General features: G+C 36.9%; 1 protein-coding gene across 2 annotated transcripts in view; it reads left to right on the top strand.

Annotated features, from left to right (window-relative positions):
- DNAJB14 (DnaJ heat shock protein family (Hsp40) member B14) overlaps positions 1-18,840 on the top strand; it is an 84,000-nt gene extending 65,160 nt beyond the window's left edge. For both annotated transcript variants that reach the window (XM_072623282.1, XM_072623283.1), the window contains 5 exons: positions 5,961-6,146; positions 8,438-8,532; positions 13,492-13,601; positions 14,497-14,669; positions 17,218-18,840. In XM_072623282.1, coding sequence (XP_072479383.1) covers positions 5,961-6,146; positions 8,438-8,532; positions 13,492-13,601; positions 14,497-14,669; positions 17,218-17,342 — 689 coding nt within the window. In that variant the 3' untranslated portion in view covers positions 17,343-18,840. The remainder of the gene's footprint in view (positions 1-5,960; positions 6,147-8,437; positions 8,533-13,491; positions 13,602-14,496; positions 14,670-17,217) is intronic.
- Positions 18,841-20,266: the final 1,426 nt, after the last annotated feature.

The following is a 20,266-nucleotide window of genomic DNA, read 5'->3' as shown; positions in this document are numbered from 1 at the left end:
GCATGTATTACCTTCAGTTGGAACTTAGTTGTGTACTGCTCTGTACCATTTCTAAAATGGTTGGCAAATTTTTTTGTCATTCAGTTTTTCATCTGTATATACCTTATCTCTCCAACAAGAGAGTTGGGCACTGAAAATGCTACGCACAGAATAGGCATTAAGATGTTTGTTAAATGAAACAGTTTCTAAATTCCCCTGTTCCTGGAGTTGTATTCCAGAAATTCTTTCATGATGACTTTACTAGAGGAGATTTTCATTTTAAAGGCCTTTAAACATTTTTTGGTGCTGCTTGAAAAATAGCTAGACTCATTGAGAATACAGAAATGAAATAAGCATAGATTAATTCATTGATCATTTAATATGGTGGTAGACTGGAGCAGATGCTTGCCCATGAGTGCTCTAGCATCTGAAGATGTCCTTAAAATGGCACGTGAGCATGATGGTTCAAAGTTCTCAAGGAAGATTTCATAGAGTTGGTGAAAATTCACACTATCTTTGAAGGATGGCTGGGTAGAGAGGAGTCAGAGAAAGTGTGTAGTTAGGGGACGATGGTTTGAGAACAGACTTGGAGAGGTGACTCCAACCTGATTGGACAAGTAAGGTGAGGCAATATCAAAGAGGACTTTAAATGAAACTGGTGAAGCACAGACTAGATTTTATATTGGTGGGAAGCAGTAATAGGTTCTTGAATAGGGGAAAAATATGAAAGCTGTGAAAAGTACTGCCTATCAGATGAATATTCTAAAAATTGAGTACTTTCAGTGTGAAGGTAATATTCCAGGTATTTTATAAAATGACATAATAAAATATATCAAAAACAAGCATTTATGTTTGAAAAGTATTTAGATAAAAACTCTAATAAGATAGAGGCTTTTTCTGTTTATGTCAATAATTAAAGAAGAAAACTTTCAAATTTATAAGAATCAAATCCAATCAAAGTCTGAATTTGGAGCTCAGTTTTGTCCTAAAACTAATATAATGTCTTCATGAGAGAGATGACGGTAGATGTTGGTTCCTGTATAGGATCGTATTGACAGAGATTAATAGGTAGTCTGGAACGTACCAAAAGTTCATTTGTAAGTTGGTTATTTGGAATTTAGAATACTTTCCCGTATAAATAGTGACGCTTAGTGGTGGAATTGTGATCAGTTTCCCAAGTCAGGCCAAAAAAGTCTATTTGACTCTTGGTGTCCAGAGTGATCACTTTTTTTTTTTAATGGGAAAATGCACTTAAGCCAGAGCTTTGCTACCAATCATTTGTTATTGCTCTAAATTGTAAAGCAGAAAATACCCCTGTATGTTTGCATAGGAAACGCACCTCCCTAGGTCACTTATTGTACCTGCTGTTCTGAATTGGTGGGTAGAATTAGATGCCAGCTGACTCCATGGAGAGAGTGGAGGCAAAGGCAGGCATGGCCATTTTATCTCTGCCCATCAGAGATTGCTTGTATTTCATGAAATATTTAAAATGTAAGTTGCTTAATGCTTAAAAGTATAACCCCTCCTTTATCTGGAAAACACTACTGGAAAACAGTAATTGATCCTAAAGTTTTTGTTGTAATTTCTCTTTCATTCGCCTATACAAATATTAAATAAGACAAAACAATGCCACCAACTGAACTGAAACGAAACAGATTAAAATTGAACTTCCTATTAAGATGATGCCATTAAAAACACAGGCTGCCCAGGGTGAGAAGTACAGTAATATGTGGAAAGTACTTTGGAAACCTTAAGTGTTATATAAATTGTCAGCTATATTAACAGTACAATTAGTGCTGGTCCTGTTTCAGTGAACAAATTAACCCAGAGTTTATGTTAATGCTGTTTGGAACCCTGAGGAAATGAGTCTTTCTGACTAGCTGAAAAATTCTAATACTTTTTACTCATTCATGATGAAAATATTTCTAAAATATTTTACATACTTTTTAGTCTCTTTCTGGAGGATATATTGAATATGATACAGTCTTTTCTCGATGACTTGGGATCATCAGTTGATAAACTGTGGTGCCCATAGGAAGGGGGTTTATTGGTGTGTATGGTGCTATTTCAGTCTTAAATGAAATGTCTGGAGTGCTTCTTTTTGAAACCTGGAATCCTTTTTTCCTAATTTTTATGACTATTTCTTTGCTCTTGACTGTCATTTCTTATCGTTAGCTATGCCTATATAGCAGGCCCACAATGCCTTTTTAATTTGTTGCTATGCAACAAAGAATTGCATTTAGAAACACCTTTCATTAGGACATGAGGGGCACATATCACTGTGAAAAAAGTGTATGTATTTTTGTACGTGAGTTTTACAGCCATCTACATAACTGCTCAGAGGTCTTTTTTTCCTTTCTATTTCTTATGTTCAAAATAGGATGGATTTTGAAAACTAAATTCTAGACAGAGTGAGATTATGTATTTTTAAGAATAAAAATGAGACCTTGGAGTCAGGAAGAGTATTCAGATCTTGCCTAGGATGCTTCCTAGTTGTATGACACTGGGAAAGCCACTTAATTTTGTTCTGTTTCCTCATCTTTAAAATGAGGATACTGTTAGCACCTCCCCCACAGGATTGTTGTGAGGATGTAACTTGAGATTTAAAGCTCTTTACGAATCTTAAAATGCTTTATAAATTTTAAAAAGAATAAAAACAAACTTTCTAGATGTTTTTAAATTTTGGTACTTGTTTTTTAGATTTTATGCAAAATAAATGTATATTGGAGCATCTAGTTGGCCCAGTGGCTAGAGCACTGGGCCAGGACGGGTAGACCTGATTTCAGATACAGCCTCAGATACCATGGCCCTTCTGTTTGTCTTAATTTTCTGGAGAAGGAAACGACAAACCACTCCAGCATCTTTGCCGAGAAAATCCCATGGACAGCTAGTCCCCAGGGCTGCACAGAGTCAGCCATGACTGAAGAAGAGCAAAATGTATATTAGAGGATATGCTCACTTGATGAAGGTATCTTAGTGAGTCTGATGCAGCCTAATTAACTCTCCACATTTGTTTCCTGTTCCCTTTCTCAAGCAAGGAAGGCAATTCTGTAACGTAAAGCTGAGGAATATGTCCTGAAGGATGATAGAGCCCTCACAGTTGCCCGTTTTCCTAACTGGATAACTTAGCCTTCAGAAGATGAGCTTTATGAATACAGCTAAAACCATGTTCTCCAACAGTGTGATCACAAAATGAGGGTAGAGCTCACAGCTTTGGTTGTGACTTCATCCCAGAATAATTCTATAATCATTTGCTTGCAGATGAGAACATCATATAGACAAAGTTTTAAAATTGAACAGTTCAGAAAGTTGAATTTGTTGAAGCAAATTACTTTAATTGTGCACTTAAAGAATTTTCTTGATTGAGGTTTTGTCTCATTAGGTGCTGTTAACACAACAGGGAAGGAGAGGAGGATCGCATTTAAAGCCTGAAGCAAACTACTGTATAATTTCAGTTTCCAGCGACAACAGCAGTGTTTAAAGATGAAAGTAGATATAATGATGGTAGGGCTCAACTTAGACAGTTAAATCCATTGATAAAGTAACCTACAGAGTGCTGAGGCTAGGATGGCGGGGCCTGTGTTTCTGGGACCCACTATGGGCTGGTGTTACATACTTCTCAAAAAGGACCTAGCTTCTTAAGTATTTAGAGAGAGAACTTAGACGCAGCCTAGCCTGGGGGGCGGGGTTACACAGTGGTTCCCAGACTTTGTAGCCCACTGTGTTCTCCTTAGATGTGTCAGGCCTTCGCTTTTTAAGGTTCTTCCTTTTATCTTGAATGTTCTTAGTTCTGTCCTTCCTTCTGCTTTCTGGTGCTTCTGCTGATCTGCAAGGTACTCTAGGCTTTGTCGGGTCCTTAAAGCTTTGTTCTCACCCCTTGGGCTAGCATTTCTCAGACTCATTTAACCCAAGAGCGTTTTGGAGCTTGAAACTGTGTTGATGCAGCCATAACTCTACCAGACAGAAGGTATGGATTACCATTTGCGGGGAATAGAATGAAGCCACACAGTATTTTTGATGAAGTAGTTTCATGTTTTATTGCTTAGCAGGAAGATCGCTAGCATTAGTGTTCATATCATCTGGGAACAACAGGGTTTTGCAGAGGACAGTTTGAGAGATGCTGCCTTATGCTTTAACATGATGGCATTGTCCTGCTCTTAGTATTACGGTCAGATCCTTTACAAAAGATAGATTGAAATTTTTATGAAACAAATATTTTGTTAATCTCTAGCTGGTGGCTCACTTATTTAATTTTTAGTTTTATTAGTGCATTTTGTTTTTTACACCACTGTCCCTTCCCAGTCTTATTTCACTTTTTATCCCCAAAAGACTTCCTGACAACAGGAAAAAGTTCAAAGCAAACTTACTATATGTGCTTCTTTGTCGAGAGGAGGTTCGTGTCATCATCAGGTCTCTGGAACCAAGAGTTGATATTGTGTATAATTTAAATTCTGGTGTTTTGAGTGCTGTTTTCATTTACATTATTACATCACAGTACAATTATTGTAGTTATTTAATATCTTATTCCATTGGTTTTGCTTTCTTTGCCTCTCTTCAGTTCATATGTCTTTCCACATTTGTCTGACGTTTCTTACAGTGTAAAAGTGTTCTAGTTTCTATTTCACTTGTATCTCACAATTTTACTCAACCATTCTTCAAGCGATGGACATCTACTTAGATTATAGTGGGCCTCTTAATTTTAAGCAATATTCAACAAAACAGTTTCAATACTATAAGAGAATTTAGGTAGCTCAAGGGATTTATTATGAAGAAGAATTGACTTATGTTTCCTTCCTGATTGATGCAGTTGAAAACTTACCCCCTATGTGACCTTGGGCAAGTTAGTTAACCCTTCTGAGCCTTAGGCTCCCAATTTGTAAAATAAGGGGGAAAGAACAAATGATCTTTAAGGTCTCTTCTAGCTCTAAAAATTTTGTGATTAGCACATAAAATCAGGTTATCTTAGATTCTCTTTTGAACAGACTTTCTAACTGGATGGAAAATTCTTATAACAAATTCCATTAGTTTTAGGTCTTTCAAGCAATATAGATTTAGAATTGTTTTTAATTATAGAGTTTCCAGATAGATGTATGTCAGAGGAAATGTTTGACTCATTCATTAAAAACAAGAATTTATTGAGTGTTCCTCTGTGTGTAACCACTGTGGGAGATAAAGATAAACTTTTAAGTCCATAAGAAGTAGCATTTACTTATTGGGGTTAGAAAAGTATAAACTTTAGTTAGGAAAATTAGGCATATTATACTTCAATGGATTTGTGATCTGATTTGGATACTGCCCCTAGTTATGTAGAGTACAGTCTATCCCTTCCTTTTGTTCTATGGGACCTTCTCTGTGTCCTCCCTTCATTGAGGAGCTACCTGATGTTTTGGAAGCCTTCATTTTAGGTCTTATAATTTTATGAAATATTTAAAGAACATTCATTTACTGTTGTGTATTAAGTACCACATTTAGGCAAGACTAACTTTTAAACTTGGTGTGTTTCTGCTTGAAGATTTAGCTGACCACAAGATGGAATTATAACCATATATATCTTGGTAACTTTGTCCTGAGATTGGTGAAAACTGGTGGATAAACATTTAAGTCAGTGAAAAGGGAAACAGGTCCTTTAGTCCGTCAAGTGAGCAGAAAAGTGAAATAGCAAACTTGAGAAAGTTGAGATCGCCTGTCTAGAATCGCTGACAGGAGGGAGAGCTGTCGTGCTCACTCCGGCTACAGAAGAGAGGACATGAGCTAAACCTGGATGAGAAGGGCTGGTACAGATAGAGAAGTAACATCAGCTGGGATAGAAATGGGAGTCAGTGTTTAGTGGGTTACAGTTGTGAGGTACCTGCGGAAATAATGGAAACTTGTCTTTGAAGGATCTGGACTGATGAGCACTTTCCTGATCTGAGTCAGATGTCTGTAGCTTAGCACATCTGTGGTACTGTGGTCTGCTTACTTGTGTTCACTAAATGTTTCAGAGATTGGAAATGCCTATGCCGTTTTAAGCAATCCTGAAAAGAGGAAGCAGTACGACCTCACTGGCAACGAGGACCAAGCGTGCAATCACCAGAGCAATGGAAGATTTAATTTCCACAGAGGCTGCGAAGCTGATATTACTCCAGAAGATTTGTTTAATATATTCTTTGGTGGCGGATTTCCATCAGGTACTGTAATAGTCATTCATATACAGCTTATTTGTTGAAGTTAGAGATTTTCAATTAAGTCTTTTGAGCAGTTTCATCTTTGCTAAAGATGCAGAGTTCTGAGCAAGTCCAGGAGGTGGAAATAGGTTTCTGTTACTGCTTTTAATGTCGTCTGTCTTCTGAGGGCAGTGAAGCTCATGGCTCTTCTCTACAAGAAAAGCTGTAGAGGGAAGCAGTAGGAGATTCCATAATAAGTAATACTTTAAGGACATGCAGTTGGCTTTCTGAATGCTACTGGGTAACATCTAGAAAGCACTTTACAGACCTTCAAGCTCAATACAAAGCTACTGATAAAAGATAAAAATACTTTGGGTGTAAGCTCTTTGACTGTACAGGAATTATTTTGTTTGCACAGGTTTCCTGTTCTTACAGCAAATTATCATTAATGGTAATTTGTTAGTGAAAAGGTTGGCCCATATATTTATCTAAATACAATTTTATTGCATTCAAGTACATAGAATAACTGGAATGAAGCTGTTAAATTGATGCCTAATAGAGGTTACAAACAGCAATAAGATAAATATGATTAACACGTGGTGAGACTTTGTGGTGAAGTGGAGAAGACAACCGGCTTCTGAGTCAGGAAGACCCAGCTCTGACACTCCCAGCCTGGGTCACTGAACTACGCAGTGCCCCAGACAGCTCTTGTAGACTAGGAGATACAGAACAGCTATAGATCAGCATTGAGAAAGGAAACTTGCTAACCCAGGGTTCGCCTTTGCCAGTGAAATCCCCTATATATTTGTGTATTCACTAATTGGACAGCCTTATCAATTAATGATTGGCATTGCCACAGCTTTAATCTAGTAGATAAGACCTAGAAGATCTTGCCTGTTCAGCAAAAATTTTATCCATTACCTTATTAAATGTCTATTATATGTAAGAAACTGTACTAGGTACTGGAGACACACAGGCCCTACTATGAAAGTACTTAGGTTCTAATGAGGGAGAAGGATAGGCGCACAAATAACTATGATACAAGATAGAATGAGAAGTACATAGACAAGATCCAAAGTGCCTTGAAAAATTTGAAAATGAAAAAGATGGATTTCACCTGGGCAAGTCATTGCAGGTTTCATGAAGGAATTGACATGTAAATTGGACCTGTAATAGGAGGAAAGATTGGGGAGGGGAGGGCCATAACAGATGAATTGAGGGAGAAGGTCTGTTCCAGGTGTGAGAATCGAAGACACAGGAAAGGAAAAAATGATGAGTAATGAAGAGCAGTCCAGCTTAGCTGCACCATAGACTAATTAAAGGGGAATATTATGAAACAAGGCTGGAAAGGTCAGTCGGAGCTAGATTTTAGAAGGCATTATGTATCTGAGTCAGGCCTTTATACCAAGCAGTAGAAAACGGTGATGGGTTTTTGAGAAGAGAAGTGAGAGAACATTTTAGTGTTTTAAAAAGATGACTCAGGCTTTGGTGTAGAGGATGATGGTACTCAAGGAGGAAGATCAGTTAGGTCATTTATTGCAGCAGTCTGGATGAAAAAAAGATGAGGGTCTCAACCAGCGTGGTTGAGATGAATGGAGAAGAGCAGCCTTACTCAATCAAAAAATATTTCAGGGACAGTAAGTATTAAAATAATATTGTTGAATTAATAAAATTATTTTAGTTTGGTATTGGGCAATGGGAAAAATCAGTGGTGCCAGTAATAAGGAGAAGAATTACCTTTTGACCCAAAGATAATGAATTTGGTTTGGGGAAATACTGAGTTTCACATAATGGTAAAACACTAAGTTTTTATGAAAGGGGTGCCATGGGAGTAAGATCTAGAAGTGTCTACAGGGTCTTTGTGAAATCCTTATGTAAGATGTTAAGCTTTTAAACTTGAATAAAGATGTGAACGTCCGTTCTGCTAGCAGTAGAACACAGGTCTGTCTTATCCATGGTAACCATTTTTCTTTGATACACAATTTGAACGAATACGGTGTAATCCATTATGTTTTGTAGCTGTCTTAAATTTTGTTGCTAAATACCATATATTTATTGTTCCTGTCTCACCTAAAACCTGTTACTTAAATTTAAAAGTAGCCTAAAACTTTGTAAAGAATCTTTATAATTGATATATATGGTCTGCTTAAAAAAACGCTTTGTATTTGGCCTGTAGATGTCACTTAAACAGTGATTGTGAATATTCTGAATGACAATAATTTGATTATAGTTCCTGAGTTTGGGATTGATTTTTTTTTTTAAAGGGTTTTGGTCATGACTTCTATTTTGGCTTAACATTTCTTTTAACTCTTCAGGTAGTGTACATTCATTTTCTAATGGACGAGCTGGATATAGTCATCACCACCAGCATCGGCATAGTGGACATGAGAGAGAAGAAGAAAGAGGCGATGTATGTTTTGGAATATAATTTCATGTATTTACCTTGTTCCCAGAAATTAGCTGAAGTGGTATGATTTGTAGAGAGGACTGTATAAAAAAATAAACTTATAAACAAAATTCATAATGAAACTGTCCACAGCATCCACAAATAAGAAGGCAAATCTGCATTTACATTTGATTACTTCTGGTCCCACCATCAAAGGGAATATGGATTTTTCTACTTTCTACATCTCTGAATCACAGCCTGCCTACACTTCAGTCCTCCTGTCCTCCAATGCTTTCCCATAGTCCCGTCCTAAGTAGACCAGAAACACCTTTCAAAGCCATTTAGTATTCAGTTTTGCTTTAGGATAGTGTGAGAAATCTTGGGAGTACAAAGTTCTTACTTTGTAAAATAATAAAGTTAATTACAAGTATAAAACTTCATTACTTAATAAAATTTAATGTAACATGAAAGATCTTGTTTTTTACAGGTTCCACCTATTTCCACAGTTGTGCAGCTATTTTAAATCCATCCTTTGGGAAAGCACATTCTTTCCTTGCTCTGGGCTTTGGGCCCAGCCCCTCAGTTTCATGTCAGGGCCTCCTCTACAATCACCTGAACCTTGATTTGGCTTCCATCCAGCAGCGCTTTAGCAAGTGTCTCCCAAGGGCTTTTCTGCATGGGGAAAGAGCCCCTCTAAGACTACTCTCCACTAGGAAGCTTTTTTTCTTAACTGCTCTGAGTAGTTGCTACTTTCATATTTAACATAGATCAGTCGTTTTTTTTCCCTTTCTCTTTCTCCTTTCTCTTAAAAGGGTTCTTTGTTTCACTTTTACTGCAGCCCATCCATAGGCAGGTTTTCCTGTCAAACACATACAACTTTATATCATGTTTAGATACCTCTCCACCAATTCCTGGCTAATGGATAAACCTTCATGTAGATATTCACAAGTACCAACTTAAAAACATGCCTACGGTAATTTTTTTTCTGTGATGGAAATGAGGAATACAGGTTGCAGGTATTTCATCACAGTATTTGCTGGTCTGCCATAGCAACAGATTACATAAATACCTGTTCCCTGATTACCATCTCCTCACTCTTCATATTTAAACATTTTTTTCATTGAATCTAATCCAGTTTGTGCACTTTAGAGTTACACAGTTATCTAAAAATCTTCCCTGGAATCATTTACTGGAATCTTAGTCCAGGAGAGCCCTGATAGAGAATTATCCTGGCTTGCCACCTTTTCCTCAAATATTTGTTACTTCTCTTTTCCTGGAAGACAAAAATGGGTTGACAAGGAAGTGTCTGCTTTGTGTTCTCTGTGAATATAGAGGGTAACAACATGGTGTTCTGTCAAAGTTATTGAAGTGGAGGGCAGGAGATTTTTATTTTATTCTTTCACTAACTAGCTGTACAACCTTTTCCTCATCTGTAAAATGAAGACTGCAATAAATTATCTCTAATGGCCCCTTCTAGGTCTTAAATTCTGTTTCCAAACTAGCTATTTATTTGTCAGGTACCAATATAGTGAAAGCTTCCTATTTGATCAGAAACTTCCATTTGCCAGGTTAGTTCTTAATGTTACAAATAGCTTTTTATTTAATAGGGTATATTTAGTAAGATAAACACTACTAAAATTAGTAATTACAAATCTTACATATTTCCTAGAATTTGAAACTAATTTTCCACAAACATGGCATATAAAACTTGAGCGATCTCAGGACGCAACACTAACTGTCCTTCCTCATGCTTGCCTACAGGGCTCCCAGATGCCCTGGGACACAACACGTCAGGCTCTATTGTTTCCTTCCTAGGTTGGATGCCCCCAAGGTACAGTAACCCTTTCTTCTTTGAGGCTAGGCATGTGAGGGCCTGAACTTGGTGAGTAGGGCAGAAGGAAATGGAAACCATGAGTCTTGTGGTCCACCTGCCTTTATCAACAGCTGAAATCAATGACCTGTATCAATCATCTACTGATACTCTGCTAGTACTCACTCCCCAGTTGTTGGCATACTCCTCTGATCCCTAAGATAGTGAATCCCTGATGGCTGAAGAACACACTCCCCTCCTAACCCCAGCTGTCCATACATCATTCTCATTTACCTTAGCCTGCCTCCCTTACATCCCACCATGGATCTGCTGCCCTTTCTCCCTCTTTTCACTGTGCCTTCTGGAATCCTCGAATTAATATGTTTTCTTTCATTGTAGGTCTCTTCCTCCCTCTTTCATCTTTTGATACTCACTTGAGTTCTCCCCTCTGGGAAATACATCACTGACCATCCTTCCCTGCACTAGTTGCAACTTCCTTCATAACCTACAATTTTCTGGTCCCCATGTGTCTGAATTTTCTTTGTTCCCCATTACCACTTTCAGACTCTCCCTCTGCCACCATCATTCAGCAGCCTCTCTGAGGTTTGCCATAACCAAACTTATTCCCCAGATCCTGTTACCTACTAGCTTTCAAGGCATTGTTCGTCTTTACTTAATGAGCTGTGTGTGTGTATTTCCCCACAGTTTCTCAAATACCCAGTCCTTCATTCTGTTCTACTTGGATGATCTACTCTGTTTCATAAAGTGATGGTCATACTCTCAATCTTGCCTTCACCTATAAACCCTCTTTTCCATGTCAGACAGCACCAACTTTCCCCTCTCTGATCATACTCTTATCATTCTGTCTCTCCCTGTGCCTTACTCCTTCTCCACCCACTCTTCCTTCATCCACACTTTCTTGGTCTGTTGCCCCTGCTCAGGCTGTGCTCTTTTCCGTTCCCAGCTCCTTGGGGAACCAGCTCAGGTCTGCATTATCCTTCACCATCTAATCTCATGCTCCCTTGTCTAATCGTCATGTATATCTTGCCAAGCCCCAGCTTTAGATTATTCTCATCGTTCATCTTGTGCCCATACTCACATGCTACTGAATGGCATGGGTGGAAATCATGAAATTAGGCCAAGTCCATTACAGATTGGTTCAGCTGTCATATCTTGTTATTCTCTCTCTACAGCATCTCCCTTTCTCACATGCCCACTACCCTGGTTCAAGCCTTTATCACTTCTCTCCTAATTTACAGCAGTAGCCTAGTGCTTTGTCTCCCTGTCACAAGCCTTTCCTCATTCCAATCCATCCTTCCTGCAGGTGCCAAAGTGATTTTCCCAGAAACCCAGATCTGATCATATTACCCTCCTCCCCACTAAATTCCAGTGAATCCCTGTTAGCTTTAGAGTCAAATATAGACCGTTTGCCACTGGAAGATTCTTGCAAACTGACCCATTTCTGTCTTCTTACACACTGTTCCCCTCAACATCCTCTCTTCCAGCCACATCTCACATCACGATGCCTTTGTGGTGGTTGTCTGCCTGGTATAGAGCATTCCTCCACCTCAACACCACCTCTTAAAATTCCTGGCTTCCTTCAAGACTTAGAACAGTGAACACCTTCTTGGGAAGGCTTTAGCACTCTCCCCACTTTGGATCAACTTTCTCTTTATACTGTATGTGCCACTTTGTCCCTTTTCAGCATGTAAGCTATTTCAGGGTTCGGAGCAAGGCAGGGTTCTTTGTGTCCCTCACTGTTAGCAGAGGGCTTGGCACATAGGTAGAGCTTCATAAATGCTTGTTGGTGGAGTGAATATATTACCTTCCTTGCTTACTATTTTGTGAGGATCAGATTAGATTATATATGAAAGCACTTTAAAAATCTGGAAAGCATCATACAAATGTGTATGGTAATGCTATTTCTATTTCTGTTATTAATACAGTGGATAGTTAAGCCCTATTGAATTTGTACAAGATTCTGTTCTAGGGACACAGCATACTATTACTTTTCTTCATAGTAAACTCCTTACTTTCAGATCTGTTTTTCATTCAACTGCATTTTTACACAGTGAGATGAACCACCACATTATATCCTACTTGGTTTCAAGAGTATATGGTTTCTCAAATAAATCTGAGAAATTTAATAAATAAATTTAACAAAGTTTCCTAGGACTGTCTTCCTGCAATTGTAATTTTGACTTAAAATGAAATATTGTTTAGCTTGCACTGGTAGAAGGAATTTCCTTTTTGGGAGTTACTTTCAGTGATAAAATCGAAAGTCTGGACCAAAACAATTTTTTGATTTAGGCTTAGACTTACATTACCTGCTCTCCAGTATTTTGTATAGGAGATCTTAATCAGTTGATTTTACAGACCGGCTCACAGGCCCACTCAGCCTCCCCTGTACCCTCTGTCCCACTGTTTCCTTGCTTATGTTTTTATTGTTATCTGTAACCTTTGACTCTGACTTCGTCAGATCTTCATAAAGAAAAATCTGTTTATGAGGGTCCAACTTCTACGTTATCTTTTAAGCAATCCTAATATGCATGGAAATCAACCCACATTTTTCTGCAAATAAATTAGGGCATTTGAGGAGAGGGATAATTGTTCACATTTTTTTTCAAGTTTTTTTTTTTTACACATATTCACCAGCATATATGTAGATTATTCTTTATTAATTGATAGGTTGAGTGGAAAAGAGTAGAAAATTTCTTTGTTATGAGATGTTAGAAACCAGGGCCACTTTAATCAGAAGAGAACCTAGTTGTAAGTCAGTGAGGAAATAATCCAGTTTTCAGATATTTGGCACAACTTCTTTTAGAACTCGAGCTATGATAAATGTGATATGTATGATAAAGTATGAAACCCTGTCTTCCTCTCACACAACCCAAGATTGCTGTCAATCTAATATTAACTTTTAATTACAGTTCATTTTCTGTGCAGAAGCTAGATCATACACATCACACTGCACTAGGAGTGTGAAGGCGCAGGACTAGTTCTGCCATGAGGTCCCATCTGTGACCTGGGAGCATTGTTGGCTCGTAGAGCCAGCTGCATGTCACTGCTCTGTGAAATGCACAGGTTGGATTAAGTATTTTCTAAAGACCTTTTCCCTTCTGAGATTCCGAAAACCTTCAGGTTCTGATTTGCTGTTATTTCCTGCTTTGCAGGGAGGCTTCTCTGTGTTTATCCAGCTGATGCCCATCGTGGTGCTGATCCTGGTGTCCTTGCTGAGCCAGCTGATGGTCTCCAATCCTCCTTACTCCTTATACCCCAGATCGTGAGTAGTTAGTTATTTTAGAATGAATTGATTACCTTAGTAGTCTTAACACCACTTGAGTTACCAAAATAAGTTCAATATTTTTCATGGGTTTTATCAAATGAATAATTGTGGAGTATATTTTTTTTATTTTCCAATCTGACTCATTTGGTTGGATGAAATGAATAAAGAAAGAATTGCTGTGATTAATTTCATAGCTATTTAATAACATGATGACACATTGCCATAGTACTTTTGTACTTTCGAGGCCAAATTAAAATTATTTTCTTCCTTCCTATAGGTACAAGGAAGTAAGGAAACAATTTCATTTTCCTGTATATGTTAGCATATATAACTATTTATCGAGTATGGAATAAAGAGAAGTTGATATTCCTCCTTATTTACATGAAGCTCACTTTCTCACAGAATCTGAAACAGATCTTGGATTGTACTATTAAATTCTTTATCTTTAAGGCAGTTTTGTCTGGTATTCCAGACAAAGTTAGTTTTGTTAACATCAAGCTTGTTGACTGGGAAAATGAGTGCACATTTATTTAACCTTTATTGAATAGAGATTTTAAAAGATGTAGTGCATTTACACCTTTGGCATTAAATTTACCTGGGCTAAATAACACTTTATCACTGCTTAAGTAGGAATTCGGACAATGATAGAGTTTTGTTTGCTTTTAAAATCCAAAATAAAACTTAATTGTATTTAAATTACTTCATTTTAGAGAATGATCAGGATAGCTTTTTGAAATTTCAAGATAATGTAATTTTTAAATTAAAGTGAATTATTATCAATTTCATATTTTAATTTTGGTAACTTGATTTTTTTCTAATTTAGTTTTAGTTTATAAAATTTTGGTCTTAATTTTAGTTCATAAAAGCTAATAAGCATTTATCTGTTTTGCAGTGGTTCAGGACAAACCATTAAAATGCAGACAGAAAACTTGGGTGTGGTTTACTATGTCAACAAGGATTTTAAGAATGAATATAAAGGAATGTTATTACAAAAGGTAGAAAAAAGTGTAGAAGAAGATTACGTGACTAATATTCGAAATAATTGCTGGAAGGAAAGACAACAAAGTAAGTTGAACAAATAATTAACATTTCAAAATTTTTCAAGGACAGATTTACTGTAGATTTCCTAAATTGGTCTTTGTCCCATGCTGTTTCCCTTGTGATCCTCATTCATCTTCTCTACCTGCCCCTTCCCTCCCTCCTCCTCTCCCTGTCTTTCCCCCTCAGTCTATGTCTCTAGCCTTATTTATTTATTTATTTATTCATTCATTCGTTCATTCATTCATTTATTTATTTATTTTTGGTCAGGATCAATGTAATATTTGTGTAACTTCACGTAGAGCTTAGATATTGATCCAGATGCCAACAAAATTTATCCTGGTGTATAGATGGTTCACTAAAAAAGTCACATGAGTTGAAGAAAGCATACATATGTATTGTCATCTTTCTGTTATAGATGGGTAGCTGCATTTTTACTTCTTATCTGCTGCTAAATACTCAGTATTTCCAGTTAGCATTGAATTAGAAAATGTTATATAAAAGAATCCCCTCTGCCTTTGGAATTAAGAGCCCTGGGTCTGAGAGCTGACTGAATTTGACTGGCTGTGACTATGGACGGGTATCTTAGCTTCCTCGTCTGTAAAATGGGGAAAGTTCATGCTTAAATAAACTTCCTCAGATTATAGGTGTTATGATCAAGGAGTCACTACATGAAACTAACAGTGTGCTGTGGTCAGATCATTTCACCACTATGAACCTTACTTTTGCACTTGCTAAATGAGGAGATTCTGTATCCTGTAGGGCCCTGAAATCATTATTTTTTTGATAATTGTTTTATAAAATAGTCTGGTATAATGCAAAGAACGTGGAAGGATTCAAATCCCACATTGACCAGCTGCATGGCCTTAGACATAGAATCATATTTAGAGCTTGAATCTTACAGTAAAACAAATGTCTGACTTTGGGTATTCTTCATTTCTCAACCTCATGAGGTCTTTTGGTAAGGATTGAAATGTCCAGGAGATAGATTAGTAAGAGGAGTTAGATGAATGAATGGTTAAATAATCAGCCATGGAATAACATTTTGTTTTTAGCTGTTCATTAATTATTTCAGAGAAGCCCTCAAAAGTAATGTGTCCATTTGATGATTAAAAAAAGGCCCCCACCGATAACCTTCACAAATTTTTGCCTTGTATTATAATTGAGAAAATATGCTCACAGTATTGTCTAATATTTAGTAGTTAAATGTTAAACTGGCCTCAAGGTCACAGTGAGTTCTTGCAGTGTCAGTAACTGTTAACCTTAACTGTTAACTCAGTACGTAAAGATAAAAGGCCAGGGTTTGCTCCAGTTCTATGTCACAGAATGATTGTAGAATTCAGGTGCAGTCAAGTGGTGCAGTGGATAAAGTACAGGGCATGGAGCCAGGAGGACCTGAGTTCAAATACAGATTTAGGCACTTACTAGTTGTGTGACCTTGGGCAAGTCACTTAACCCCAATTGCCTTCCTCCAAAAAAGAAAAAGAAATGATTGCAGAATTCTGAAAAGGAAGGGACACCAGGAACTCTTATCAAAAAGTGTTGTTAGTTTTAAAAAGTCATAAAATTTAGAGCCACTAAGAATCTTAGAGATCATCAACTCCAGTCCTCTTGTATTAGAGATGAAGAAACTAAGACTCAGAACATGTAGAGCCCTGTGTTCTTCCTATAGTTATTGTCATCGTGGCAAAATCTTGAAATAAGGGCCTTCTCCCTCTCTGTGTCCCTTGAGCACAGACTTAAACATCCGTTATGTGTCTTTCCTATGATAATTGTTCAGTATACATTTTGGTTATAATGGATAACATTCTTACCCTCCCTCACATCTGTATTGTGGGAAACAATTAAATTTTTGCCTTCTTTGGGTTTTTTTCTTTTTTTCTTAAGGCTATGTATATCATATTTTTAACACTTCAGTTTACTCAACACCAATGACATTGCATCATGTGGCCCACTCTTCCTCTGATGGAGACATCAGTGGAATGTGGCAGGAAGTTCAGTGAGCATCTGGCTCCTACTTGCTGAACTTTCTTGTTTGTAAGAGTAGAGAATCCTTTTAGGCCACAGTCCTAACTATCTTCACATATATGAAAGATTGTTACATGAAAAAAGCTCATTGTGCTTGGGCCCCGAGGAAAGAATTAGGAAAAATGGCTATGAAGTGTAGAGAGAGAGAGAGAGAGAGAGGTCCTGTAAGGACAGACTTCCCAACATAGCCAGCTGTCCCAGCGGGGGATAAGGTTCTGCGAAGTGTAGCGGGCTCCCCATCGGGGGCAAGGGCAGTGAAATAGAGAGGAGCCTCCTTAACTCAGCTCTGAGAGCCTTTGATTTGCCCAGGATGACTCAAGGAGTGGCCAGCAGAACTATGATCCAGACCTAACTCCAGATTCAGTGCTTGGTGCTTCAGGGGGAGAAACACTCAAAAATGGTTACAGATTGATTTTCCCTAGAGTCATTCTGGGTGGGGGTTGGGGGGATGTCAGCCAGCACATCTTTATTGAGTGACTGTAAATGACACTGTGTTTTAGAAACATCATTGTTTGGTAAATTTTTAACAATCTTTTTGTGTTTAAAGAAACAGATATGCAGTATGCAGCAAAGGTGTACCGGGACGATCGACTGCGAAAAAAGGCTGAATCACTGAGCATGGACAACTGTAAAGAGTTAGAGCGGCTGACTAGTATCTATAGGGGAGGATGAGCTGGGGTTTCCATTTACAGCTTTAGCACACTTTTTTTTTTCTGCACAAGAAGAAATTGAGTTTCGTTGTAAAATGTCCAAAAAGAGTTGGCTATTAAAAACCAAACTGAGTAGCTATTCCCTGAAATCTTATGCTGTAGGACTCAAAACGTTAACAGCTTCTTTACATAATAAGAAACTGAAAACTGAAATTCCTGATCTAGTTATGCACCTCTTCATTGTTGTTCAGTTTTACTTCCAATGCTTATCTCATTCTTTAATTACAGATTATTCAGAAAAGGATCATCATACCTCTAGCAGTTTTCCAGTTCTAGTGATTCCCTTCTTCCCTTGCCATGTAAATATTTGTGAAAAATACATTTTTGTGTATATACAAGTTATTGACTTTATATCTAAAAATCTCAGAAGTTTAGCTCCATGAAACACTTCAGCTCACTGATGGAAATATCTATATGACAATGTTACTTTTTCCTTGTCAGGTGTCCAGTGTGTGGAGTTTAAACAATGACACTTTTTTTTTAAAGGCAATTTAACTTTGTGTAAAAAAAAAAATCTTCTAGCTGTGTCTGCTCAGAAGAATTTAATATTTTTAAATGTATATTACTGAATATATGTTGACATGAATTGAACTGGTGTAGACTATCAGTTTGCCATTTAGTTTTATGAATTGCTAAGCAATGTGAGGAAATGAAAAGCTGTCCCGATTAATTTAAGAATAAATACAATGAAAATGATGTACAGATACTTCACGTTGACATTTCTTGAGAAGCAAATGTCAGTTTTGAAATTATGGAAGTAAATCTATCCCTTTGCCCCTACCCCTAGCCAACTTATCTCCATTGAAAGGAAAAGACCTCCCTCCCCACCCCTCTACAGAAATTTGCATTTTTTTAGTGCTCATTTCATGCTTGGTCTCAAAAGTAAATTAATTCTTTTGAAAGCAAGTGGTAAGAAAAGTTAATACTAAAATTAAGCCTTATGCCTTTAACACTATTGCCAACTACTGAACTTTTAGATAGATAACTTGCAAAATTATTGGATTTGTTTGACTATATGCAAAAATGAGCAGAAATATAGTGGCCGGTAGAATAGTCATTTACAGGAAGTCTCCGTAGATCTTTCTGTAGTGCCACTCTGAGCTTGGAATCAATTCACCATTTGAAGTAGTCAGATTTAATCTTAATAGAAAATACACATTTTTATAATGAAATCCATTAGCATAAATTAGAAAGAAATGGAAGCAGTTGGATATTGGTTTTTGTGCCTGTAAATTGAGTATGAGAGTATTTTATTTGAGATTTTTCTATGTTGAACAGTTGTCATCTTTTAATCATTTTGCTTCATACTCATTTAATGGAACAAGAACAAGTCTTTGACAGTTTTTCTATATGATGAAAATGCTAGAAATTTGGTAATAGTAGCAGTGCTCATTGTGTTTAGAAATTATTTCTGAATTTAGCTAATTTATTGTCAGTCTAATAAATTCCTGCTAAAATGACCATTCTCCTTAAAATTGTCCTGTTGTATCTCTTTTTCCAAGTGACTCACTAGAATTGCTTGGTTGCATCATAAATTATATAACAGCATAGTAATTAAGAATAGTAGAAAACCCAATCAAGTTTTACTTACTTTTTAGAGACGTGGCCTTTAGAATAAATAGCATATATAAAAAGGGAATTACACTTTGAAGTATTTCCTTTAACCTGTGGAGTGGGCTGTTAGCAGATAAAGAATGTAAATTGTTGCAAGAGATCATTGTTATTTCTTTTGAAAGTGTTAGAGTCGTTAGAAAACACAAATTTGGGTTAGAATTACAATATTTTCATCCATTTCTTTTTCCAGTTTTCACAGGAATGGTGGGCATAAGTGGGGGTGGGTTCTTTGAATTTAACCCTCTTGTTTAATAATTCTTTTTCTTTTAATTTGGAGTTTGAGGGTGTTGATGACACCCTCAAATTGGTAAAGTTAAGTGAAGGTGTATAATGCTAACTTATACATGGTTCTAGACAGTGTTATGCTTTTATTGTATTGGTATGTTCCATTGAATTTTATAAAATACTAAGGCAAAATGTGCTTGGAAAAAGAACATTTTAAGATTGATTGTAATCACTAATAATGGCTAAGCAAATTTTAGGGTACCCTGCTGATCAAGCCTCAGGAGCTTCTGCTTTGTACTCTGAGGGTAGGGGGTGAGAAAAGTTGAGTTTTCTATACTGCCTGCATGCTGGTTTAAAAAAAAAAAAAAGACCCATGGCTTTTAGTATTTTAAGGTGTGCAAGGCAAGATTTGGCCACCTTGAGGTGGGAGATTTTCACATTTGACACTCGTTTCAAAGAAAATATTTTTGCCTGTGAAATATTATTTATAAAAGAAATGTGTTTATCTCAGATTGCAAACTGAAACTTTTCATCATTGTCCAAAGGCTCCCACTCATGGAGTAAAGCTGTACTGTAGTGTAGATATTTTATGCTATTTTATTCAATTGGCATCAAAGAAATTTTTTGCACCATGTCTTTAAATTCCTCACATTAGTAAAGCTAATTATTAAAGCTCCTACACTCTTTTGAAATAAAATATTTTAATGTCTTTGTGAGTGAATTGAGACAAAATAGAATCACACTACTTGACTTTGTCACTTTTGTTGTCCCTTCCCATATAGTTTACAGATGGATTGGTGCTAGTTGCCACCTTGGCTAATTTTTAGAATTGTTGAGGATTTCACTCTCAACATTGTATAGTAGTTTCAGGTTAGTTCTTTAAAAGTGAAAATAATTCATTTCAGAACTAAATGGATTTGGATGCATCTGTAACTATTTGTTTCACACCCCTAACATAAAATATGAATAATATTATGCAAATACTATGGAAGAAGTAGTGAAGCCCTTATATGAGCATCATTGCACTGATTCATTAGACTAATGTGC

Source organism: Notamacropus eugenii, chromosome 7, assembly GCF_028372415.1.
Source record: "Notamacropus eugenii isolate mMacEug1 chromosome 7, mMacEug1.pri_v2, whole genome shotgun sequence".
In the NCBI taxonomy this organism is placed as follows: Eukaryota; Metazoa; Chordata; class Mammalia; order Diprotodontia; family Macropodidae; genus Notamacropus; species Notamacropus eugenii.
Note: the sequence above shows the minus strand (reverse complement) of the source record. Positions and strands in the feature narration are given on the sequence as shown.